Consider the following 27,068-nt stretch of genomic DNA (forward strand, 5'->3'; position numbering starts at 1 on the left):
AATCTCTGATTTCGCTAACATACTTCAGAATTCAGATGTGCCATCAATGGTGTCAATGTCAGTCCAGGTGTTCTGAAGTCTCCCATTCATTTTTGATAATTGCATAGTTTCCATCCATCTCACTGAGGCTGGAAACTCAGAGAAGACAGAAAAATCCCTAGACACTTTCTATTTATTTAGTATGGGGGTTTTTAATAGTGCAGCGTCAAGTATTTAAAATAAAATAAAATAAAATAAAATAAAATAAAATAAAATAAAATAAAATAAAATAAAATAAAATTGATGTAAAACTCATAATGATTTCTAGCTGTCTACCTTCGCTCTTTCTTGTCAGTAGGCCTGTTGATATCCCGAAAAATGTTTGACAGGACTCCATCTGTCCAGTCTCGTGTGGTAGGGTCAAGGATCCCATACAGTTCAATCACGCTCATAGCTTTAGGGTTCAGTGTGTAAAGCTTTGTCAATAATCCCAGCCTAGAGATACAGCAAGAAAAGCAATATTAAAATGACACAATACTATCTCACGTTAACCCAAAACAAACGTTATGGTCAGCTATTGATCTTGTCATGACTACGCAGGGCTGAATAATGCAGTCTATGGCTATTTTACAACCAGATTTCCATGTATCAAATTCTATACTCACTTGTTTTGGGCCTGGCACAAAGCACTAATGACAACTGACTTGCCACCTCCAGTAGGTCCAACTACCATTGTAGTGTGACGAGTTAACATTGTCTCATACATCTGAACTACTTTATCCACCTGAAAAATAAATATTGATTCAATAGACTGCTGTCCATAATTCTTCTGTGGAAACGATCAGCAGCTGGTCCATAGCAGCTAAGCTTTCCTGGAGCCACTCTAGAGTGCAGCAATGCACATCCATCCTAATGTTTACAACAAAAACTCAAGCAATTAACATTTCTTATACCTGGACTGGTAAAACAACATAACCCCCTTCTTCCAGCACTTGTTCTACAGCGTCATTAAAGTTAGGATAGCGGACTCGAGGGCAATCCAGGCCAGGAAACAGGTCAGAGATTAGGCCAAGGAAGAGAGGTACATCTTCAAACACAAATTTAGGAAGATTCATATCTCGTAGAGCTCTCATCAGTACAACTTCCTAAACAAAACACAGCAAAATCAATCTTTACCAAATAGCTAACCAATTATCTAATATGTAGTAACTTCCAACATCTCTAAAAACTATTGCCTGGTTACTTTAGTAACAGCTTTGAGAATGTTTTCTTGGCATCAGTTACTAGTGGAAACAAAGGTTATTTTATAAGGTTTAAGCATACCAATAGCTAGGAATAATACACTGCCTTTTTCTACCATATCAACAAAATGCCAAATGGCTGGAGTGGCCCACACCACAGCTTCCCTGATTGGATGTTGAAATAACCAACTGTTTTATGAACACACCCAAGTTCTGTAGTGCCCATGAGAGCATCATTGAGACCCCAACTTTCTGCCAACCTGCAATGTGAATCTGTGCTTAACTTTATAGGAGAGTTTCCTTCAGCTGTCTCCAAGTTTTAAAGAAGAAATTTGACTAAGAATTTCCCTAGGCAACTGGGTATCACAACCGTACATATAAAAATAAAAAATAGGTGTAAAAGAAAAGCCATAAAAAGCAATACATAATTAACAACTGCACGACTGGAGCACTCACTGTTCAAAAACCAGCTTTTACTATTCATCCAGAGACACTGATCTGGCTATTTGGATCCTGGACTTAACAGGGAGTAAAATAATTTACTATAGATTTTCCAACTTTGACTTGAGTTCTGATGGTAACTTGCTGGCAGAGGGCATGATGAAACTCAGGACAAAGTGAAGTAATAAGACCAATAACACCAGTGTTCCTATTTCCAATGCAAACTACAGCAAATGTGTAAAAACATCCTCTTCCTAGAAAAAGATGATCTGCTCAAGGTAACTAAGTACCAAATCTACCTCACTGAGGTCTGCGGATCCTCTTTTCAGTTCTCCAGCCATCACCAACACCGACTTAAGGGCCCGCAGTCCAAAATCATAATGATGCTGTTTAGAAAGTTGTTCCTTTGCCAGCTTGTATAGCACTGTCATCTTTTTGGCAAGCATCTGTTTGAGATTAAAGTTAGACAATCACAAGTGTGTAAGTCGCAACCAAACACTGGCCATGCATACATGGGTGTGTACATGGGTAGCAATAAAATTTTCTTACCTTTGCCATAAGGAACCCTTCAGAAAAGAGCATGATTTCACAGATTTGCTGAAGATCTGGTACAATAACAACGACAGGCCTGAACAAAGCTTTTACAGACTCAGGGAGCTCAGTCCGGCCAGCATAACCAGGATTCATCGTAATAAAAATGCCCATTTGGCTGTCAAGGGTAATCTCCTGTCCTTCAAACTAAAAGCATAAGTAAACATTAGAACAATGTGTATTTGAAATTGAAATAAATAGTACTATTTGCTCAAAGGGAAAACCAGCAATACTGGGGCACCCACTTAGGACATGTTAAAATATTTAGCTTTAGATAGTCATCCAGATACATTCATCCCACTGCTTGTAGCTTGCATATAAACATCAAGACATTTCACACTTCTTGATAAAATTTTCTGTCTGAGGGCTTCGAATTCCAATAAACATCAGTAAATAAAGCCTCACAATCCACATAAAGTTAAGTTACTCCTCTCCCTAATTACTGCTATACTATTATCCCATTCACTTACTACTATCCTATTTGGCTTACTTTTATCCCACTTCACAAAGGAAGAACCTAGCAAAGAATTAGGAAATCAGCAAGGATTTAACATCTCTGAAACTGAGAGTACATACTCTGGAGTTTGAAATGTTCAGCACAAATGAATTACAGAAGAAGCCGCCCTTTGGTCTAATGATAGGGTCTAACCCTGAATCTTGGCCTCAAAAACAAGATCAGCCTTCACAATGACTCTTTTTTTTAATATTTACCTGAAATGTATTCAAGTGATTCATTAAAGCATTTCGAATAGTCTGAATCTGAGAAGAAATGACTGAAAGCACAGAAGCGTCGATACGATTGAATTCATCAAAGCATCCCCATGCTCCACATTGGGCAAGACCAGAGAAAATTTTACCGACAGCCTAACAAGAACAACCAAAAAAACATCTCAGCAATGAATACATAAAACATTCAGTGTCAACAAACATTGGAGTACGCTAAAATTCTTAATGACTGGGTAAAACCTCTGGATATTTATATATGCAGGAGCTAGCAATCTGTCATAAGGTCTTGCAATAATTACTTGCCAAGTGCATATTGCCTATGATGAGCTTAAACACATATCATCTAGTCATTGCTCCTCTGCCTGAAAGCACCTGAAATTCCTTCAGAAATTTATTCAAAATAGACATTTTTTACTATATTTCATTATCAATTGGCATGGTATCTCTAAGGCAGGCACATATTCAGAAGTTCAGAATATGTCCTCATCCTGGGCACTGAAAAAGAGCAGTAACTGGCACTTTATCAGAGAACACAGGTCTTTAGCTCTTACTTTGAAATCCATGCCTTCTCCGCAGTTTGTCACTACACACAGCAAGCCCAGTGCTTTGGCCAGATCCTTGGTTGTTTCCGTCTTCCCTGTACCTGCTGGCCCTGCTGGTGCTCCTCCCAAAAACATTGATAAAGCCTTTGGAGACAGACCAAAAAGCAAAGCAAAGCTTGGATTAGATTTATATTAGGTTGGTAGCAAAATCATAAATCAACCCTTGGGTATAAAAAACCTTAAATTTTATCTACATTCTACATTGTCTTTGAGGCAATCAGGTTGGAAGGATATCATAACTGATTTCAAACATGTTAGTGATCACATTGGCATCTAGGAGATAACAGGAAATGGCAATAAAACAATTATGTGATTGCCTAGAAGTGTATTTTAAAAGGGCTTATTAGTAAAAATCTGCTTGAACATATACCTGTGTGAGCGTAAGATAAATACGATCTGTAAGCGGGGTGATCACCAGACGTCCATTCAAACCCATATACTCGTAACCATATGAAAACGTGCCTGTGCATTGCCGAACATTCAATTCATCTGGCTCTCGGTCCCAGTAAAAACGCAGCTGGCTTTCCCATTCAAACTCCTGAGCCTGCAGAATGCTACACAAGAGAGACTTGCTCACGTGAGGTAAAAGGATGGAAATACAATTAATGCATTTGGTATTTTCTCAATAGGTTGGGGGCAGTCTTTACCTGTCTCTTACAAATGTATCAACAATGTCTCTGGCATGAACATCAATAATGAGAACAGTGTTGTATTTTTTCCTGTCATTTTTGCTCAAAGGCATTGTAATGCGGGTAACCAGGTCATCGATTTGCTTATGCATTTTTTTAGCATAAAGTTTCATTGCCTGTTTTTCTCCCTTCTTCACTTTCCGAAAGACGTCCTCTACCTCCCAAGTCCACCACACCTGATTAGCAGCCAGCACCATCATGCCTTGGTAGAGTAACATCCAATCAACTCTGTGGGAAATACATATAGTGAGGAAGTCTGAGTTACTGTTTAATCTAAGTAACTGATCAGGACAGAAAAACAGAAAAAAAAATTAGTTCCTCCTCCTATTTCTGTAACAACTACAACATGAGCCAAACTTTACAGAGTTGTACAGAATTCTATCAAGGTGTGCTGGAGTATTTCAAAACCCTAGGAGACACTCTGATAGAAGAGCTGCCTATTCCATGTGTAAAGAATGTCAAGTGGAATTCATAGTAAGAAAAACATACTGTGCATACAACAGTAAAAATAAAACCTCAAGATTTAGGAAATTACATACGATAGATAACACATTTTTTTCTGGTCAGTTAAAATACTGCATATGCATGTATTCATATCCCTCCACATACAGAAATATCGGCTAAACTGTGTAAAAATTAAAAAATTAATCATTTTTCTTTATCACTACAGGCTCATAAGAAAATATAAGATATGTGTGTTATCCTTGACACTGATTTTTTCACCTGCTTCTGTCTTCACAGTATCGAAAAATAGCTTCCTTAGTAAGGAGTCTGTTTGTTCGTCTCATTTCTGTTAGCACTGCTGTCATCCAGTTCTCCACTCTGCCTTCTGCAGCTACAGCCTGCCGGAACTCCATCACCTCCCCCTCAGCTGAAATCATGGCTGTTGCAATTTTCTCATCATTATCACCATCCTGAAACCTCAGGGAGGCTATGTTATCATACATCTGAAATGCACCAACAAAGAAACTCACTGGCATTTTAGAAACAAAGCTTCAAAGATTTAAGTGTATCTAGCTCCCATTTAATCTTGAAAGAAGATTTCCATGGAATCTAAAGAGAAAAGGATCTGACTCTAAGTAATCAAATACAAATGCTGATACATAGCTCAGCAGCCCAACTGCAGAGTAAACAAGCAGATGATCTGGCCAAAATTACATTGATTTTTTTTCTAGAAAATAAAGATCTATTAGTAGCTACAGGAAGGTTCTTTAATGATTGATCATTCCAGTGTATCTTGAATGTTCCTCTACCAGCGTTCCTCTACCGTAACTACTACTGGCCAGTATGAGAGCCAGGAAAGATTATCGATCAGATTTGATTTGGTTATTCAGAAGCTTCTTCAAGAAGCTGCCAGGATGCTCTTTGTGTGCAATAAATACTAGTGTACCCTTAACAGCATGTACAGTATAGTCTGTTAAACTTTTTAAAGCACCCAAAAGCACAAGGCACTGTGGAAAGCCAGACTTTGTACCTTTATCATGTGTTCCTGGACACAAAGTGGGTTACTGCTGCCAAGGATACTAAGCAACTCATCATCAGATATAAAGAAAAATCTTGGGAAAGCATTTCGCTTGGAATCCAAATAATCGTTCAAGCTTTTCTGACATTTCTCCAGCACATCACTTATATGATGGAGGTCTGATAGACGATTTGGGGCTTCACAGGAATTTTTTATTGTTGGTTCTTTTACAGTTTCATCCATTATCTACATAGGGAGAAAAGAAAGTTTAGAAAATACTGAACAGCAATGGATTATACTAAATTACACTTAACTAGTGCCAAAGCACACAAGCAGCACAAGCAGTATAGGCTCTTAGAGAATTGGATTAGACAGTTTTAAATATGATTTCCTATTGCTGCAGTACTGTACGAGAACATGGAGAGAGCATGCTTTCAAAGCAGAGAGCATGAAGATACTACTGTAAAAGCAAGTGAAGCAAGACGAGCCTGTATCCCAAGTCATGCAGGCATACGCATATACCTGACTTTGCTCCTGTATACAGTGGGACTTCAGGTGAAGGACAGACATAGCATTTCAGAATCACAGTACCATCTCAATTTTGCAGATGGGAGAAAGAAAAGTAAGCCATGTTCATACTGGGAGGATGTGTTCAGTATGGGAACAGTGGCATTATATCAGCAAAGCCTTTTTAGCATGTATGTAGATCCTCAATCTATAGAAACACATCTAAGCTTCTTATTATCATGGTAAAGGTAAAAAGATGTATCCAATGAAAGGAAAAGGGGATTCTGCCTGCCCTGTACTGCCAGCCAAGGATCACACCTCTGTCCAGTTTAGCTAAATCAGGAGAAGTCTTCTGTTTATGACATGTGGAGTGAAACATGAGTTCCTGGGTTCCCCAATCTCATATTCAATTCAGTATAACATACGATACCATTCTCAGTGTCACAAATTACACTGAAGACTACAGCTAACTATGGAACTGGAAGCAAAATGCACTCAATAATTATGCTGATCATAAGTCAAGTCAGTTACTTGCCTTTTTAAACATCCTGTCTACGCTGTCAAATATTTTGGCTTCCTCTGGAAGCTGTGATCTGATATCTCCACCAATAAAGATGCTCTCCAGGTACATCCATTTTCTCTGAACCACCATCCAGATCTAAGAATCAAATGTTACCATCAAAGAAAAAAAATATACAATAGAAATCCCTGATTATAGATAATAAACATTAATTATTTAGTCCAGCACTTTCCTCCCTACCTCAATTACTTCACCAATCAATGACAGAGTTTTTTCCCAGTGGTGAATGGTTGAAAGGAAAGGACCCACAAATTGACTGCCCAAAACACTTTGAAGATTGACATTGTTGTCATCCAGAATCTCTAAAATTTCATCTACAGATCCCAGAATAAAGCCCCGCTTCTCAGTGCCTTTGAAGTACATTTGTACAGTGAATTTCAGGTGTTCCCATGTTTCTGCTATTTCCTTCACACCCTGCATGTGAGCATAAAAAGATGCATGTTTCAGTCTTCAAAAACTAGACAACTATAATCTTAGCATAAAAATGAAACAATTAATTCAGCAAAATTTTTGCACAGATTTTCTAACTCTGGTTTATAAAGAAGGATCTATTTCAAAACATCATGATGGCAACAGAATGGATTGTTCTTCAAGTCCTGTTTCATAGGCCAAACTTGCTTATTGTAATAACAGAAATCCAATATACTGCTGCCAAAGCCAAGATAGCTAGGATTCTGTGCCATGTGGTAGCTTATTAACAGAGCTATTGATCTTAGTTGCCATCAGTTACATCATGGCACCTCCCTGAAGACGGCTGAAGTTGCAGTTGTGTCTATATAAAAATCTCATATAAAACACGGACTGTTATCATCTATGTCTTTTTAGTTTTATTATGATTTTTTACAATACCTTCTCAATGCTAAGTTCCTTAACAGCAGTTCCGACTATTTCACTGATAACATCTGAGTATCTGTGAAGTTCCATAGCGAACATATTCTCCAAAGTGAATGTTTCTGTTGTCATTTCAAAACTCGTTCCTGTTCTCTCCATAAGGTCTTGCCAATGCCTGTTTTAAATCGACACATCAACAATTGTACCAACCACCATGATACAGTAAAGATGAAAACAACTGTAATTGAAAATATAATAATGAAACTATGTTTAGCACTCTACTGTTTAAACAACAACTAGTATTGTGAATACATAAAGTGTCCTAGTCATCGTAGTCACTTTGCATGCTATTACACAATTTCATTAAGCAGAAAGCGAAGTTTCAAGCTGCAGGACATGGCATGACCCCAGTAACTGAAATTAAAAGTTCTAACAAAACAAACAAAATCTTCTTATATATAGAAAACGGATTTAAATAAATCAAAGCAAACCTTTCTCTTAAAGCTTCATTTTTCAAATCAAGCAACAAAGGAATGGAGTCTCGAAATGCCTTCATTTTTGTTTCCAAGTGAAAGGCTACTGGCATACTGCGTACTTGTTTGGGCAGCTTTCGAAGGGCTTTAAGAAATCCTTCAATTCCTTCCTGAAGAAACTGGACATTGAGGTTTATCCAGAGTGTCTGAGACCATTCCTTTTTAGCTGCCTGGCAATAAGGTCATCAGGAGGTAAAAAAAACATATTTCCTTTTAGTTCTGACCAAAAAAGAAAAATCTTTCCACTACAGTAGGATCTAGAGACCACAGTCAGCATACAAATGTAATTGTATTAACATTCTACAAACAGAGGAAGAGATGGGTTCATGTCCAAGACAGATTCATAGCCAAACACAACCAGTTGTATAAGAAATAATCAAAAGGAAAAATGGAGAACAGGAAAAGCATCCTTAAGAGCATACTTTACAGGGCATTTTAATTTTGGAAAAATACTAAAATTTATTAAAAATAGTTAAGATCAGTTCAAGCCTGACATAATCCATTGTCACCTGTGCATATACTATATCCAAAGTAGTTCCACTGAAATGATCAGGAGACTTGTGCAGTAAAATGCCACCCAATAATTAACAGGCAGGGAGGATATCCTATCTGATAAGAGTATGTGTTTGATCCACTATGGAGGCATTGCTAGTCCTGTAGTAACATCATTAAAATAATTTCATTGTGAAAGTCAATTACAGGTCACAGTTTATTTCATGCAGAGGCTTAGAACAGTTGATAGTAACTAGAGAATAATGCAGCCTCTTGTTCTCTCCCCCACCATTTCTGACTGTATGTGCATGAGTACGTGTGTGTCTGTGTATACACAGTGCAATACTTACTCTTTGTAATTCATAAATTTCATAGATCTGCTTTAAACCTTTCATATCATTCTGTGCTTTCACTAAGTCAGGATACACTGTAACTGGCAAGTCAAAAAGTTTTTCAACACTGCTCAGTTCCTGATGATTTTGTTCCAGTTTTTCCACTTCTTTTTCAAAAATGGCCATGAGTTCCAACCCTGGGAAAGGAGAGGAATTTTTCTAGATAAACTATCCCATAGATCATGGTGAATAAATAAGACAGCATCTGCATATAGTCTGTAGAAGTTAGATTACTAAAAATGTCATATTCCTGGTTGATCAGTTTATATGTTAATAATGAAAGGACAATTTTCTTGTTTTACATAAACTTTGAAGAATTGTCTGAAGAATAATATTTTTAAGACATCATTTTACACACATTAATCCATTTACCTTTATCAAGATTTTCCCCAACAGCACCAGGACCCTCGGTCACGAATTTATGGAAGAAATCTTCTATCTCTTTGCTGTAGTCCTCAATTTGTTGCTGTGTAATCTAAAGAGAACAGAGTTTAAACTGTTTTCCTTTCCATTTCTATTTTTTTTTCAATATTAATTACAAGTATTACCTTTGTGAATTTTCTTTTTATGCCTCCAAGGTTGTGATCAACTTCTGATGCTTCAAATAAGAGAGTCTCCCACTTTTCCTTAATACTGTCGGCCATCTCTTGCTCTTCTTTAGCTACCTAAACCAAAACAAGTAAAATCTCTCACAAGAAATAATTAGTCACAAGAAAGCAAGGAATATATGCTTACATTATAAATTTACAAAACAGAAGATCAGCACTGAAGTGATCTGAATCAGATTTAAACAGATGTAATATGTCCATTTTAAAAGGGAGATAGTGTTTTGAGAAGGGGGTTTGGACTAGACAATCTCCAGATGTCCCTTCTAACCTCAACAATACTATGATTCTGTAAAATGTCTTAAAAGGAAAACATTTATTCTGTCACATGTGAGGCATTTGTGCCCCTAGCTCAAATGTGAAATGTTTTATCAGACAAGGCATAACATGCGCTTACTGGAACATTGTACATTGCAAGAGTTCGGTATCTCTCCCAGATGTCCAAGTATTTCAGTTCCACCTTGAAGGACATGCCTTTGATCTCTGCAATTGTGTCAAGGACAATTTTGAGATCTTCCAGGGAATCTGGAGGTCTCGTAAGACTCTGTGATAAGCTCTGCAAGAAGTAAAAATCATCTCCAGAAGCAATACTTAAAAAGCAATTTGGCAGAATTATAATTATTAGTCACACACAAACCACAAGTAAGTAACGTGCAGATTCATTTTCATTTTTAGTCTGTGTGATAAAGATAACACACACACCTACAAAAAGTCAATAAAAAGTAAACTCCAGTACAGAGAGGATGTTTTTGCTACAATGAAATAGAAGTTTTAAGCGGCAGTTTAAAGGGAACTTCAGAATTACCACTATGAACCTTTCATCAGGACAGGAGTGAGAACATCCTGGGTTTTCATGTTACTACTCTCTCCTGTTTCCCAGCTACAGAGAGGTACAGCTCACCTCTTTACATATGACATATCAGAATACACTAAATAGTTTCAACCAATTTGGAACGTGGTTCATATCCTCACCTACTAGTCAGTGCTAGCTACCTCAGATGACAGGAACTGAAAACACCTACCTGAATCTCCTCCTGGAGACTGAAGAGTTCCTCTCTTGCCGACTCGTTAAGCAGCCTTCCAAGTGAGATCACCCAGCCTATAGCATTCTCCTGCACTGTGTAGGCTAAAGGAGCCAGCTGAAGCCTGATAAATTGCTCATCTTTAATCAAGGGCTGTTGAGTTACTTCTTGAGCTACCTTCATATAAAACTGTAACTCTTCATCAAAGTTGACACAAGCAGGTTTTTCTGCAGCTAACTTCTCCATGACAATGCTTTTGTCTAATTTCCACAGCAGGTGGTACCTCTTCCATTGGTTCAAATACTTGCTGAGAGAAGCCAGGAGTTTGTGGACATTCTGAGTGATGAGAACAGCCTGTTCAATTATCAGAGGGTTCTGGGAGACGTCATTGTAAAAGCTGAAAGTGATAATTTCATCTTCCTCGACACGCTGAGGAGGGCATTCAATACATGTACCATGCATCCATCGTACAAAATGCTAGAGTTTTCAAGACAGGGTTGAAAAACAGTTACTTTGTTCAGAGTCATTTTAATCAAATCATTCATAGAATCGTAGAATCATTTAGGTTGGAAAAGATCTTTAAGATCATTGAGTCCAACTGTTAACATAACACTGCCAAGTCTCACTAAACCATGTCCTAAGCCCCACACCTACACATCTTTTAAATACCTCCAGGGATGGTGACTCAACCACTTCCCCGGGCAGCCTGTTCCAATGCTTTCAGTGAAGAAATTCATCATTATTTAGCAGACAACGTAGGAAGTGGTGTGAATGATTTCTCAAATCAATTGCTTTTCTGACAGCAAGAAAAGAGATTACATTTTCCCATAAACTTGAGAGAAGAGTTAATTTCATCCTAACAAAACCTTGCTTTTAAAATTTCTGCTGAGCAACTATATAGCATGACACAGAGAAACAGGTATTAGGTCAAACAGGTGGAATACAGCAGTGGAGCAGAACAACAAATCTGAGCATAGGAAGCACACTTAATCTAAATTTATTCATTTCAGGTGACATCTGGAATCATTGCTCCATTAGCACAGGACAGGAACACTGCCATGATATTTGGCTTCTTTTCTGGAAAGCAGTTCAATGTGAACATACTTATACAGGGAAATATTGCTACATCTTTGCCAGCAAGCTAGATAGTTCATCTGCTGTAAACCTGCTGTCCTAGATGTGTCCTAGATGCCCTTCTCCCAACATTTTCTGAACTGTTTTTCTGTTGCTTTTGAGGAGAGTTGTAACACAGAGAAAGCTGCTCACATCTCACATTCCTTATTCCACCGGCTTATTCATACATCAGAAAGCAGCATCTGCACTGCAATCTGAAAAGTCTTTCCTTCCGATGCCTGCGGATTTATAGAACCAAATCATGTCCTTACACTGGCAAAACTGCTGACAAGTAATAAATAATTTTGCCTGAGTAAAAATTGCATGAAGCTTTACGGCAATTTTTTTCCTTTGTCATCAGTTTGCAAAATTAGGACAGTCTGTAAAATTAGAGCTATGTACTGGATATTTTGATTTCAAGATAAAACAATCTGAATCTTCCCTTTGACACTTATGCTTGCCCGAACATAAAGCAAGATTCATTCATTATAATCACAAGCAAACTCTGGTAACAAGTAAATCTTAATCAAAAATCACCTTAGTGACCTCAACACAGTCTCGGATACATTGTACAGTCATTTTGTCAATCTCACTGGCATTAGGTTGCAAAATTATCTCAGGAACAGATAAAATAGCTTCTGTTTGGAACAGTGGCACATTAGCAAGAACAGCTGCATTAAAAGTCTGCAAATTCCTGCGAAAGGAAAAAAATCGTCAAAGGTAGTAATAATCAGGTACTGGCCCCCATGGAAATGCTCAACAGAAACTGCAATTATCAGGTATGTGCTTAGATATACAAGTAGATCTGTATTCTGTGTTCAAACAGAGTATCAGTATACATACTGATCGACAGATCCAGAAAACCCACAAGATGAAAGACTGAAAATCCATTAAAGCAAACAATTTACTTACTTCACAATTAATTGTGTCAACACCTGATAAATCCTATTTTCCCAGTATGCATAATAGGAAGTTAATTTTGGAGATTTGCCACTGTTCGTATTGGCAATTCGTCCTTCCACTTTCATTAGCAATTGTGGAATGGCAGTATACTTTCTAACCATGTGTGCCACATCTTTTACTCTTTCACACTTAACATACTCAAAAAATTCTTTCGCTTCTGCAAAAGACACAAAAAATAGCATTATTAACTGCAAAAGGCCTAACAAACTTGCATACTGGAATAATTAGCTGGGCTTTATTTGTGAACATGAACTTGATCTTGTATACTGATTAAAAATACCTTCACTTATTAATGCTTAATTTATTAATATTTCGGCCCTCTGATTTTATATGGATTCAATTATTTAACAGCAACCATTAGATATGAAAATAACCTTTTTAAGACTTACAAAGCGTTTAAAGAAATTTGGTCCACCACCCACTCCCTCAAGTGAAAAAGAGACCTGGGAGACAACCACTTCACTGCAATTTCCATCTGACGAAACCAGCTCAGCTCAGATGGCCCAGAAGGGAGCTGACACTCCATGCAGATTGCAGCTCTAAGACTACACTACTGCATACAAGAAGGATAAGGAAATCAAGGGAAAGCTAGGGGGAAAGTGATCAAAAGCAAGGTAGACACAAGTCAAATGATCTATTTGTATACTCGTCTTTATGATTCTCTCATTGCCACCATCAGCTTTAGAGTACTGAAGGTCTGCTTGTGATTCCTCTGTTACACCATGAAATACTACCGTTAACTAGTTTTGGTAACAATTTAAAGGGCTGATTGTAGCAACTAAAAATGCAAAGTAGCAGAGAGCAAAATAAAACATCGCAGAACTTGGAAATGAAAATATAAAGACTTACTAGGAAGTTCACCATTTTTTGAAAGTGGAAACTTAAAGAGATTTGTTGATTCTATTAACAGAAGTTTGTTGCTTATGTCTTCAGAATTATTATGAATCTGATGGACAAGTGATTCAAACTTCCTGATGGCTTGTGTACATCGGACAATAAAGTCACCAATACCTTGAAATAAATCACAACCATTTGTTTTTTTTCTTTTAACAAATATTTCATCAGCACATCAAAATTGTCACACCCAGATGTGTTTTATCTCTGAGAATGAACTGATGCTCTGCAGATAGATTAGATGATTTCTCACCTAATCCTTCATCTACCTCCCTTGCAGCTGTTATCTAAGGGTCTCTATCCGTTTCCATTCATCAGTCCTTTAAATATAATACAAACGTAAGAAATACCTTCCAGGATCAGAGTCTGTCTAACCTACTATTCTGACCCTGACCATAGCAATAGGATGTACCATTTAGGGATACATTGCTGTCATGCGACATCAAAAATATATTGCAGAAAATCAGTATCTAAGGCCATTTTAAAATAGTATCTCCATTACCTAAGGAATTCCAACTGAGTCTTCTGTGCCCTGATTTGAACACTCTCCAGAGTTCTTGAATATGGCCATCAAGAAGTTTCGTTTCTGCTTCATTCAGTGTTCCCATTAATTTGTGATAGTGATCCAGCATGTTTTTCAATCTATTTGTATACCTAAGGAATGTAAGAAACACAACAACAACAAAACATAAAAATCATGATTTTCTGGACATACAGCTCTGAATTCAGATCAAAGAGCAGATCACTTCCATCATTCTGTTCAGACTTCCATATAAAGCAAAATATGTAGAAATAACTACTGAATGTGTATTGATTATAAATGCAATTTATTTCCTATTGAAAACAAAAGAAAAATTTAATATGGCTTCAATAGTAGCTTGACAAACCTCTCCTGCCTCAAGTCAGAAAAAGTTTTTAAGACAACCTCAGTTTGAAGCACGTAAGTGAACTCAACAGTCGAACTTTAAAATCCAGTTAGGGCTCTTATCGGCATACCTGTGTGCTAAGTGCCTGTGATAATTTGGGCAAAAGTGACTTATCCAAGGCTGTATGAGAAGAAAGCAGCAGTGAGTTTAAATATGAGCTGAAATCTGAATGGCACTAACAATTCATTGCAAAACAAATTACTTTCCTTGTTTTTCCTCAGATTTTGATGTTAATCTGTGTAACATAGTCCTACAGGGTAAAGGATGCAGACAGCACCAGAGAAAAGCTTATTAGTGCAATGTAGCCATTAGTAATTTTACCCTTTAAAAAAAGTCACTAAGTGCTCTCATATTTCCAAAATTTGATGACTCAGGGCCCATTCCGGTTTGGAGTGAAATCATTTCAAACACTGCCATAACTGTGTGTGAGCAGATATTCTGTTACAGCCTTACCTGAGATATTTGTCTTCCTGTAATGCCACATATCTTGCTATTTCTGGGACAGGAAACCCTAGTTGTTCCATGTACTTTGTTTCAATGATAATCTCTTGGAGCATGGGAGAAAAATTTACTATGAAGTGGATACTTTTCTTTGTGGTGACAGGCTCCTCCATTAGAGAGCTCTACAACACAAGAAAAAGCAACAGCAAAGAGAGCAACATCGAACTGTTACAATGCTCTTGGAGACATTTGGTAAGGCAGCAGGTAAAAGTCAGGACAGCTGACATTCAGAGCTCGTGGAAATGCCTTTAAAATTCAATAGGAAGCAATCTCAGCGTTCCAGTTTCAGACATTACACACAACCACCTCTTCAGTGAAAGGGTTACAAGAAACAAACCAAATAACCTCTGTTTGCATATTGCTGCAACCAGGTACAACAGAAATCCCAGTGGAAGTTCACAGTCAGACAAAAGTTTAGGTAGAACAGGATTCTGCACCATCTCTGCTGGGAACCTACCTCTGTCTAACTTAGGTCCAAATTTTGTTGTAATGTGCCAAAGATGTTGCACTAAAATCCCCAAATTAACAGGAATTACAGCACAGAAAAACACATAGAGAAACTACTTTCATCCATTTGCCAGGTCATTCAGCAACTATGGCTTATAAAGGACCGCAAACAATTCTGAGCTCAGAAGTTTTGAAATTTTCCTTTCAAAACCTGTGTTTAAAATATTATTCTTCAAAAAATCTCACTGACCATCAGACAGGTTTCAGCTCGTCCCCACAGAGAAGTGTGGTATACTATCTTCCTATATCTCACCTGCTCAGAAGTCTCTGGATTAACATGGGTTGCAGCCCCACCAGTGATGACAGTCAGCAGGGTATTTTTCAGTAACACTGGGAGTATCTGTTCTGTCCCATCTCTCCACTGATTGTATTTTTGATCTTCATACTCTTTCATCCTCTTGGCCACTTGAAGATATATTTGCTTTACCTAGAAAGGAAAATTCTGTACAATTAATTTTAAAGACTAACTTGCGTTAATACAGTGTCTCAATATGGTTTCTAATTTTTATTAGATGAGAGGGCATGTAATGCCTTGTAATTAATGCAGGCAATGGAGAATTTAGGCTCTTGAATTCTGTCATTGATTCCATCACTGTCTCTGGGAAACAGTGGGAAGGTCCCAATCAGCTTTTCGTGTCTAACATGGCTTGCTGTGTGCAAAGACATTCTTGGAACTTCACCTCACAGAAGAGCACTTTCACATCTTTAGAAGATGGGTATGAAGAAAGTATTTCTTCCTTCATTAAATCTCAAAAGGACAAACATACTTCCTGTCCACGTTCACTAGCAAGCAACTCCTCTACTTCTTGAAATCGAATAATAGTCTGTTTGATCCGATAGAAAAGGGATCGAGACCAGTATATTGCTCCAGCCACTGGAGGATGATTCTTGCACAAAGGTGGATCCTTGAGGTTCTGAACAAAGATTTGCTTAACATTTTTGACCTAGAAGAAAATAAAATATTGCAAAGAATCATTTCTTCACTTGCTTGTCCATGTCAGTACACAGCACAAGCGCTGAAGCTAATTCCAGCAACAGGATAAAACCAATTCTTCTTTTTATTTTTCATGCATCTCTTGTTTGTATTAATTGCATTACAGAGAGTGTCTTCCTTTCTATATCTTGTAGAACTGCTATTGTGGCAGTGTTTTCTGTAAGACTACATTTTATCATTAAACTCAGTGTTCTTTGAAATATCAAGAAAAATGCTATGACATGAAAAGCTTTCCATCATAGAGTCTTCAATGTGTCAGAAATTATTTCTGTCTTCACAGTTGATCTCTGACACCTTTTGGTCATACCATGAACAACTTCTTGTCCATCACAAAAGAGCTGTAGGGTGTGAAAGATGTATTTTCTCAGGAAGGACTACTGTTGAACTGCTGTTCACAAGGTAAAGGAACAGCCACAAGCCTCACTGCATGCAGAGTACATGCTAACATTTTCCAGTTCCCATGCAGTGCCACACATATACAGATATGCACATCCATTTCAGCAAATTAACCATATCATTTCTCCAACAGGCTCCAAAAAATGACAGCAATTATTATGTTTATTTTGTAAAACTTGTCAGTCTTTCAGATATTAAATGGCACTATGCAGGTATTTAGACATAAGAAATCCTTAAATTATATACCTCTTTACAGTATTGGTCCAAAATATCATTGAACTTCATCATCATCTGCTTATTAATGGTTTCACGAGAGCGGATGTGTTTGAATTTTAACAGCATGTCAAATGCAGCTTCTGCTGATCGAAGGGTCTTAAAAGATTCATCAATAAAGTTTTTGGTCTCTTCTTCAATAACCTAAACAAAAGAAGAAAGCCAAGAAATCCTATCACTTAGAGATTCATCTTGCAAAACCAAGAAAGGAAGGCAAAATGAAAATACTTCATTACAATTAGTGGTCAACCATATTTTCACTACTTTTTGTCCTATAAATTACTAACAAACTCATGGCTTTCCAGTAAGCTGCAGCAAATTAATGTTAATTAATGTGTCTGCTGGGCAGGTATATAAATCACAAAAAACATGGTAACAATTTGTACTTTGTGGGTATTCTTAGCTGAGGGGTGAAAGACTGAATCAATCCAGAAAAGGAACTTTTTTGTAGGACATGATTGAGACATGAGTACAGGGCAGGATACGTAGCCTGTTCATGCTGTAGCGATTCTGCCAATGAACAAAAAGTGTGCTTCACCATTTTCAAGATAAAATGAAACTATAAAGAAAAACAACTTGGAAACAGAATGCAACTTAAAAAATTGGTTAAATTCCTCACATTTTCATTTACATATTTATTTTTTTTCTTTTGCAAGCTTACATTTACTTTAAATGAAAATGTTTATATTCTAGAAGGAATTTGTATATAGGAAGTAAGGGGGGGGATGTGACAGTATGTGGTACTTACTGAAACTTCTTCTTTAAATTCTTCCATAATAACTTTCCAGTCATGTGCACTTTTGATGCTAAAAGGGTCAAAAGTCAGTTCTTCCATAGGACTGGTTAGTTCATTTACTGCTCTCACTAGATCATCAATACGCTTTGGATCCCCTGTGACAGTTTTCAGTTCAGGACTAAATATATTGTAAAACTCTTCAGTGATCTGTTAATTCAGAAGAACATACCAGAAAGCTTTATTTTGAATGGTTTGAACACATCTATCTGATATTACTTCCTTTAAAAAATAAAAACGGCTCAAAGAATGATCAATTCGTGCTGTGATTTACATTTCATATATTTCCATACAAGACACTAAGTAGCTTTATGGGAAAAAAACCAAAACCACCACTCTACAGGCCCAACACTTCAGCTGTTAAAACAGATATTACTTGGTTATTACTCCTTTTTATTCTGCTTTTCACATACGCAGTTTTTACATATACAGTCTATAGCATCTGACCATTGATAGACCACTAATATTTCTAGTTAACCTGACTTAAATTAGCCTAAATGTAGCATTTCTCCATTCGTATATTATCCTGCAATTGATATACTGATTCATATATGGTCAAATTTTATATTATAGTATACTTAAATGGTTATTTTATCTAAAATTATACCATTAAGCTAGCAACCCATGAAAACTGCAAATCTGTGAAACAGTTGTTACAAGTCTGTATGTTCATAACAGGAATGTACACAGTAATAGCTTTCCTCAACCAGTTATTTCATCTCCAGCATTAAGTGAAGCTTTGTTGGAATCAAAGGCACTGCTCAGTTCTTAAACACAAAACCACTCACAGAACTAAAGGATGTTAACATTTCAACAACCACAATACAAAAGAATCTCCTCTACAAAGCATGACACTGATCACACAATCCCTTTATTTATTGTCTATATTACTACCTGCAAAATATCATACAGATCTTGACAGACTGAAGTCATGTAATCTGTTTTTTCAAATAAACGCTTTCGGTCAAATTCCCAGTGTTGCTCTCTTCCTGAGGCTTCAATTTGGGCACGAACAGCAAAATAACATTTCTTCCATTGTTCAAGAGTGCTTTTGGCTTCCGCTATTTTCTTTTTTGCAGCAGCTCTATCTTCTCTATTAATCAAATCAAAACAGTTAAGATACTGTAAGATAGAAAGACTATAGACAGAAAATTATATCTCAACTGAGTTAATACACTCTGGTTTAGCAGCTTCTAATTATAAAAGATTTAGGCATAACTGTGAGGTCTTAATTTTCAATGTGACTGATTTTGAAAAGAGACATTATTTCAGGACTGATTTTGATGATATTTATGCTTTTACCACTATAATTTTATTGGGTTTATTGATTTATGTCTTTTTGAGAAAAAAGAAGACAAGCACCTATTTCTTCAGGGCTGATTCAGTAATCTATGAAAATTACAAAATAAATTTCCTTTTAATTGACTCCTAATACAATTTCAGACAGTGAAAAACGCTGAAACCTATTGGATGAAAGTGTTATCTACTGCACAGCTTTTAATCAATACAGCCTAGATAAACAGGAATCCAGTACTTACTTAAACAGTGTATGTAAATCCACAACTTTGTACACTCTTGTTGAAATTTCCCATGCAATTCGTTCCATGAGGGGTACCATCCGTTCATCCGTGTTGTAATGCCGTGAAATAATCCATACCATTCTCAGGGCATTCATCAGGGAAGGAATTGTATCCAAGACAACATTAAACCCAGTGCCATGTGTTAAATTCTATTAAATGTATTATAAATATTGTGAATAAGATGTCATGAAAATATATAGATACATATTCTATAAGATAACATTTATTCTAAAGATACCTGAAGTTAAGAAAGTCTGTGACATTATTTAATAAAATAACCCAGTCAAGGAAACACCCTAGTGCCTAAGTAACACACATGGTTAAGGATGTGCAAATCTGCATCTATTGCTCCAAATGCTTTTTAGGTCCTGTCTCATTAAAATTCTCTTTCTGTAAAAGCTGTCCCAAGACTGGCTTTGGCTCAACTCTTTATTTGGATGTTTGGATGATCTTCAATAAAACTTAAAAATTGAGACATCAGCTGTAATCAGTGTTAGAAGCTACCTCAAAAATGCAGTAGAGAAATCTTTGTTTTCCCCAATTCAGCTATGCTATCAAATTCTCCCAAGGCTGTGATTTACAAACTGAGCTGTTCACAGCTCTGGGCTTCTGCTTTCAAATATTAGAACAACTGTAACTCAAACAAAATAAGCAAACCTTTTAATTTTTTTAATTAAGTATAAAAAAACCTAGAATACATCTTTATTGCTGATAAAAAGTAAAAAATAAACAAGAGGTGATTATATCAAGAGAGAAGCCAAACTCAGGCAACTACAGTCAAAACTTCACGAAGTTTTCTTAAGGATATGTACCTTCAAATGGCGTTCAAGAGTTGAAAGAAACTTAACATTATCTAGAGCTTCCACATGATGTTTTCTGAGGTCACTTATGACTATCTGTAAGTCTCCAATAAGCTCAGATTCAGCTTCCTGTAATATTTCCAAGACTTTTTGTACTTCTGGAAGCTTTGTCTGTTCAGTAAGAGCACTTAAAGTATCATTTCTTTCACACCAGAAGTCAATTTCTGCAAGCGGACCATTACCCTACAAGTAATGTGGAATAAAATAAAAATTCTAAATTATCATTATGCAAGAGTGAAAACCGATAACCAGGACTATATTTGTTCCTTCTTTGCAATATGCTGTATACTGAGAAAAACCTGATATGATTCAACCATGCAAAAAACCCAGACAGAAGAAGATCCTTGCAATCAGATGAGTTTTACACACACTGAAGGGAACTGCTCATGGGGAGTATATCCCTGAGTTGGAGCTGGAGAGTCCATGTTTGCAAAAGCTTATGCACAAGTAACTTTGTAGACAAGAAATGCCTCAGTACGTTTAATGGTATTACTCATATGTGTAAGTGTTTGCAGAATCAGAATCTTACAACTGGAATTTTTTTTTGTTTGAGAGAGATGACTTTTTTCAAGCAAAAATATAGTCATATATTTAAAGAAAAAAATCACTGCAGATTCCTCACTACTTTTGTTCTACTTTACATCAATTAGTATATGGCTTTCAAACATGAAGATGAATTAACAATGAGCACAAACCATTCAAAGGTATTCTTGTGGGGAAATGAAGTGATGTCTCCGGGAATAAAAGCAGCTTGGTGTTATATGCTACGTTACCTGTGGAACCTTTTTCAGTTGCTCCTCTAGAGCTGTGGATATTAATTTCTGCCAGGTCACTGCACAACCTTCCAGAGCTTCAACGACTTCTGGAACTGTGGCAAGAACAGTCACTTCTCCATCTAGATTTATAGTTGGCATCTCCAGTTTAATATGTCCTATTGGAAGGAAAGGCACGTAAAATTGTCTTGTTCCATCAGCATTGGTAAGGCAACATCCCTGAAATGGCTTGTACCTTCCATCTCGCTAGCTGCTTGAGGATAGGTAACATACCACCTGCTCTGCCTATTTGAGAATATGGCAAAATACATCCAGTTGCTTGACAGTTAACACAGTGCAAAGAAAGATATATTCCTAGAAATAAATGAAAAGCGGTCAGCTCTCAAGCCTTAACCCAGTCTCTAACTATTAAGAATTAGGATTAGGGCTTTGCTGAAGAAAATTATCAATCTGCCTATTATAGGCCACTTCACTGTCCTTAATGGCATGACAGTAGCCCCTGTCAGAGAAGGGATGCTAAACAACATGGGAAAGTCTCATTTGGTCTACCCCTTTGTATACCCTGCTGCGGCCTGAGTCCCCTGAACATCGGTAAGCAATGAGGCATGTTTACCCTCTTTCCTAGTCTTACTCCAGACTGTTTGAAAGATTGACACTGATTTTATTCATTTCTCCATAATGCCTGCTGTGCTTCAGGGCAGTAAAAATACTACGGTTATCAGCAAAGAGAAACTTTAATTAGGTCTGGAGCTTCCTTAGAAACTGTATGTATTTGTTATTCTATATAAGGCCATTCCTAGGTGAATGTCTTTCTACTGTCATGTTCTCTAAACAACACAGCGCTGCCACAGGCAGAACACTCGCCTTCGGTTTGTTGTGCAGTCGCCTGAGTAACACTTAAGAATTTTTGCTTGTTCATTCGAATCTCATTCCTCATCTCAGTATTACAGGATTCCACAGGCTGTTCTTTCTTTTCTGCAAGCTCAGTCCCGGGTAACTTCTTTTTTTCAGAATCTGTGTTTTCACTATCTGAAGGAAAGGAAGTTTCCTCAGCCTGCTGCTGACTATAGGAAAGAGCTGGTGAAAACACCTATAATTCAAACAGGTACCATAAATTAGATGGTTCATATCAAAAAAGAAAACAATAGAAGTCAGCTTACTAGCAATTCACTTAAGCATTGGATATGTTGTTGTAAAATTTAATTGAATTGCACCTCCTTCCATTTCACCTCTTTAGCATCATTCTCTCTGCCCAAGTTCTGCAGGGGAATAGCTCCAGCATGCTTTCACAAAAGTCTCAGCACAAAAATAAAGGTATTTGGTGCCACACTCTTAAATGTTTCTCATAAAGGGCCAGGCAATGAAGTAATGCCTGTCTCCACATCCTTAAAAAAAAACCTGGGAAACAAAATATCAAGTAACGATTAACAAAAATTTCATTATGGCATAGGAAGGTGAATGTTAGTATTTTTTACGCATAGTCTATATGGTCAGCAGAATACTACATAGGAAAATCATAGAAACACTCAAGACTTCATGTATAAAAGCTGTAACACATTTACCTGTGAGATGGCATTCTTTAGCATCGAAAAAGTATCATCAGTCAGTATACCAAACTTTATTACTTTAGGAAGAATCTCATTAGCTTCAGTCAGGTCATTAGGTTCAGTAACTCTTTCTAAACAGTATACAAACAATTAGCATAAATCAAATCATTTGATACAGAAAGCAATGATTAAAACAATAGCATAAAGTCCTTTCTATAATAAGTTAAAGCTCCAATAAACCAAACTGTTTATCGTAAACTAGATTTGATGCAAATCACTTTCAAAATCAGTGCTGGTTTTAATAGCGCAGATGCTTTTTCAGAAAGGGCAGAAAAAAATACTTAAGTGTTGTCATCTGACTCCAAGTCTTTACAATCCAACCTTATAGTTCAGAAATGGTTTTCTGTTCAAACAAAACAGTACCCTTGATTTGAACTCCTACTCTACAGACCACGAAAATCTTGCACAGAACTGCCACAAAATGACCAAAGACATTATCATAATTTTTTTTTCCCCCTCAAATGTCCTGTTTCTATAAAAACTGAAACTAATAGGCACATACAAAATACTCTGTAGCTTCAAAGCACATATGTTGCTGCTTGGTGAGCCCATATTAATGTTTGTGCTGGGACCAGTCTCTGGCACTACAGTAGAGTTCACAGACTGTTGATAGATCTTGGATATAGGTGTGGAAATACCTGTTTGCTTTAGTGCAGAAGCTGTTGCCTATGGGTATAGAGCTAGATACTGAGGTCTGATTGCAACCAGAACCAGAGCTAGTCCAGATGCTGGAATAACGATTGTCATTGGGTTCATGATAAAAGTATGAACTAGCAGAATAAAACATGCTGCTGTTGTGTATCGGAATTTGAGTCAGGTCAGGAATTCTGATACCCTAGTTGTGCTTATCACCACCTTATGGTCTAGTTTTCACATATGGCTCCTCATCCTCAAAACACTTTATACAGTTCTAGCAGCTGTAGTAATTAAATCTTCTTAGTTCCTTAGTGTAGCATAAAAGCTTCACCCTTGCTGGTAAAATGCAGAAGATAGGTAGCTTCCCATAAATTTCATATGAAAAGCATTCCTGATTCCTGGTTCTACTCTGCGAGTATTGCAGTTAATTAAGCTGGATATGCAGTATCCTGAATCCCAGTCACTATCACCTTTTCTCAGTGTGAAGTACTGATCAATGCAAAGACTGAAAATGCCGAGCCTGCAGTTATTCAGGGCACATACCTTTGGTGTCTCTCAGAAAATACACAGTAAAATCTGACACAAATTCTTGAGGAATTTCATCAAGAGCTACATAGAAACACACTTTGTCAACTTTCCCTTCTTGTAGCTGAAACAGAAAACAGAAAGGAAGCATGACTATTACTGTTTGTTGCCACGTTTCTTAACAGGAAGAAAATGTTTGCCTGCTGTGAGCAATAGGACAGAATCACTAGTTTAAATCCATTATCTTCACATTGCTGTCCAAGTAAATTACTAACATAAATGAAATGTTAAAAAATCACTCAGCCAACAGTAAAAATCATCAGCTTTGGAAACAATGTTGATTTCCAGACCAACAGGACTAAAAGCATTAGTGCCTGAAACATAAGAAACCAGAAAGCACTTAAATGCCCACCCCCCTGTGCGTTCCTGAGAATGTGCAAGCACCTACTCCCCTTCCACCTGCATTTCAGTCATAAACCAAGTTTAGTTAGAAACCCCAGACTCCATCCTGACCATCTAATTAGGTAAAAGACTTGAGGTACAAAAGCCTTTGTTCACTGCTCCTTACGTGCTCCTCCCATGGTGTCTTTACCTAGCAATTATTCTAAATGCAACTTTGCTTTTATAAGCAACTCTGGGAATAGCTAATGTGGTACCTGAATAACCTCCTGCTGTGTTTTCTCACCAAAAGTCAGCTTTTTGCAAAGTAAACGACCTTTGCAATGTCTTGTCAGTCAATGTCAGAGGTTGTGGTAGACACCACAGGCCACTGGTTTTGAATGGAAATTCCTGTTCTCATGAAATGTTCTGTTCTGCTGCGAGTACTTGCTCTGCACTGTACCTCCTTAATTTGCCTACCAGTTTTACTGCAACATTTGCATCAGAAAGCCAGCATCCTCATATCCACAAAAGAACAGACTGATATACAACAGACTTACCTGTGGTATGTGTTCCATACTGGCAGCTGCAAATCTTTGTTCCAGTTTACTCAATTCAGACCCACTAGAGAGAGTTGATACGTGACCTGACACGCTTTCATTGTCTGTAGATTTCATCCCTGAGAAATAGCACAAGGGAACTCAAAAAACAGCTATGCCATGCAGGCAAACTTTATTTCATACTGTCTTTTCGAAGGTGCACCATATCTTCTTCCCCTTTCAGCACAGACTTCTGGACACTTAAAAGAAGTGGAAAAGGCATAGCTGCAAGCCCAGCTAGAAAGGTCATGCCTTTGCTGATATTATTATCAAGCAATAATAATTCTCCCTGTCTTACTGCTTTTGAGCATTAATCTCCAGCATTGCAATTGCCTTCATCCAGAGGCGCAGAGTGGGAATTTGGATTGTATCACTCCTTTAGTCTACTTACACCCACACCAGGCTTTAGCACTTAATTTTCGTGGTCCTATCTTTTTTGCCCAGGATGAAAAATATTCTTGAATGGGTATAAAATACCAGGCCATGACTGCTTCTGCAAGTAACTGTTTCAGAAGCTTGTGGGAGTGACACAGATACTGACAGCACAGATGAGAATTGAATCTCTGAGCCACAGAAAATTATTGCTCTGACACCCTTTCTATCATTTTTCCTTTATTTTCTCCCAATTTTTTTGTGAAAGTCTTCTCTGCAATACTGTGGTTAAAGTATTGGAACAATTTTAACTCCTTACAAGACCACTTTTATTCTCAGTAAACTACATCAGAATAAAGAGAAGAGCTCGCATGTCTTAATGAGAATGAATTAATTCCTACTAAAGGGAACATATCCATTCTATGCATTTTAATAAAATTAATCTGTAACAATCATCTCAGCCAGTAAAAGATATCATAAAGGCTGGATGGAAGATCTGTGTGTGAGGGTTGATTTTGTTCCTCCCAGTCAGTTTATTTCTTTCCATCTGTTTGGAAAAGATGAAAGAGCCAAACTAGGATAGCTTTCTTTCAAAGGAACAACCTGAGGCAGAAGCTCTTGAGAAAACATTAGCCACACTGCCCAGGACACTATCCACAAAATCAGATCTACTTTCCAGGGAAAAGAAGCTGTCAGTGTTACAGATACTAGTGAATCTGCTCAAGAGAGAGCCCTGTTAGCCAGTCACACTTAGCCCCTGTGGCACTATGGCCTGCAATGACAACGCTTTGGCCACCCAAACCACCTACTTCCTTCCAACACCACAGAGGAGGCTGTTTCAGTCGACTGCTCAGGAAATATGTTATCTGGGCCTTCCTCCTGCTGCTCATCTGCAAACTCGGCTGCGTCACCTGTGTCTGCACACACACAAAATGGCAGCAAAGCATTATATAACCACTCTGTAGTGGGGATGGTGCAAATCCCAGCAAGACACAACCAGAGAGGAGAAAGATCATGGAAATGGGTGGGATAGAAGGAGTTCAGGACTAGACACAGCCTAAGGGAGGGAGAGGCAGGGCAATGGGGCTAAAACTCAGGAGATGGGACAAATTGAGGGGTAAGGGGGAAGAAACAGGGAGTTGGGGAGGGAAGGACAGAGGGAAGGGGCTCAGGGCCAGGCAGCGCCCTGAGGCGGGCTCAGCAGGCCAGGGCAGCGGTGGCCTCACCCGCTGCCTCCTCGCACCGCTCGGCCCGCAGCAGCAGCAGCGTTGTGCCTGCTGCACTCTCGTTGTCCCCCTCCCTGTCGCCACGATCAAAAAATCGCAGCACAGTCCGTGCCTCCTCGCCATCGCCGCGGCTCAGTAGCTCTTCGAAAGGCGCCGGATCGGTCAGCCTCAGGACGGCGAGCACTCGGTCCCGCAGCCACTGCACACGCACATCGTCCAGGCTCATGGCGGCAACCCCGGGGCCCTCCCGACGCCTCCCGGTGGTCACGGCAACAGCCTGGGGAGGAGCGACGGCCGCGGCCCGCCCGCCTCAGGAGGCCACCGCCCGCCTCGCGCGGCTGCGTTGCCGCCGCCTCTCTCGAGCGTTGTTTTACCTCAGCCCCGAGCCCGCCCCGGGAGGACACCGGGGAACGGGCAGGGCTGCCCGCGTGGAGGGGGCCAGGCCGTCCCGCTCCTGCG

General features: G+C 38.2%; 1 protein-coding gene across 1 annotated transcript in view; it reads right to left on the reverse strand.

Moving 5' to 3' along the window:
* The window catches only part of DNAH10 (dynein axonemal heavy chain 10), a 57,529-nt gene extending 30,694 nt beyond the window's left edge, over positions 1 to 26,835 (reverse strand). Inside the window, exons 1-37 of the mRNA XM_054844502.1 lie at positions 26,610 to 26,835; positions 24,053 to 24,148; positions 22,829 to 22,944; positions 22,182 to 22,356; positions 21,267 to 21,436; positions 20,446 to 20,676; positions 19,592 to 19,782; positions 18,948 to 19,146; positions 18,009 to 18,203; positions 17,234 to 17,404; positions 16,365 to 16,541; positions 15,851 to 16,024; positions 15,043 to 15,212; positions 14,166 to 14,317; positions 13,619 to 13,780; positions 12,719 to 12,926; positions 12,344 to 12,500; positions 10,694 to 11,170; positions 10,069 to 10,227; positions 9,615 to 9,731; positions 9,439 to 9,541; positions 9,025 to 9,203; positions 8,141 to 8,352; positions 7,668 to 7,824; positions 6,999 to 7,232; positions 6,774 to 6,896; positions 5,744 to 5,977; positions 4,993 to 5,216; positions 4,228 to 4,497; positions 3,951 to 4,134; positions 3,530 to 3,664; positions 2,964 to 3,116; positions 2,211 to 2,399; positions 1,961 to 2,107; positions 933 to 1,124; positions 645 to 763; positions 316 to 474 (exon numbers count right to left, since the gene is read on the reverse strand). Of these exons, the coding sequence (XP_054700477.1) occupies positions 316 to 474; positions 645 to 763; positions 933 to 1,124; positions 1,961 to 2,107; positions 2,211 to 2,399; positions 2,964 to 3,116; positions 3,530 to 3,664; positions 3,951 to 4,134; positions 4,228 to 4,497; positions 4,993 to 5,216; positions 5,744 to 5,977; positions 6,774 to 6,896; positions 6,999 to 7,232; positions 7,668 to 7,824; positions 8,141 to 8,352; positions 9,025 to 9,203; positions 9,439 to 9,541; positions 9,615 to 9,731; positions 10,069 to 10,227; positions 10,694 to 11,170; positions 12,344 to 12,500; positions 12,719 to 12,926; positions 13,619 to 13,780; positions 14,166 to 14,317; positions 15,043 to 15,212; positions 15,851 to 16,024; positions 16,365 to 16,541; positions 17,234 to 17,404; positions 18,009 to 18,203; positions 18,948 to 19,146; positions 19,592 to 19,782; positions 20,446 to 20,676; positions 21,267 to 21,436; positions 22,182 to 22,356; positions 22,829 to 22,944; positions 24,053 to 24,148; positions 26,610 to 26,835 (6,737 nt within the window). The remainder of the gene's footprint in view (positions 1 to 315; positions 475 to 644; positions 764 to 932; positions 1,125 to 1,960; positions 2,108 to 2,210; positions 2,400 to 2,963; positions 3,117 to 3,529; positions 3,665 to 3,950; positions 4,135 to 4,227; positions 4,498 to 4,992; positions 5,217 to 5,743; positions 5,978 to 6,773; positions 6,897 to 6,998; positions 7,233 to 7,667; positions 7,825 to 8,140; positions 8,353 to 9,024; positions 9,204 to 9,438; positions 9,542 to 9,614; positions 9,732 to 10,068; positions 10,228 to 10,693; positions 11,171 to 12,343; positions 12,501 to 12,718; positions 12,927 to 13,618; positions 13,781 to 14,165; positions 14,318 to 15,042; positions 15,213 to 15,850; positions 16,025 to 16,364; positions 16,542 to 17,233; positions 17,405 to 18,008; positions 18,204 to 18,947; positions 19,147 to 19,591; positions 19,783 to 20,445; positions 20,677 to 21,266; positions 21,437 to 22,181; positions 22,357 to 22,828; positions 22,945 to 24,052; positions 24,149 to 26,609) is intronic.
* Positions 26,836 to 27,068: the final 233 nt, after the last annotated feature.

Source organism: Grus americana, chromosome 16 (assembly GCF_028858705.1).
Source record: "Grus americana isolate bGruAme1 chromosome 16, bGruAme1.mat, whole genome shotgun sequence".
Classification (NCBI taxonomy): domain Eukaryota; kingdom Metazoa; phylum Chordata; class Aves; order Gruiformes; family Gruidae; genus Grus; species Grus americana.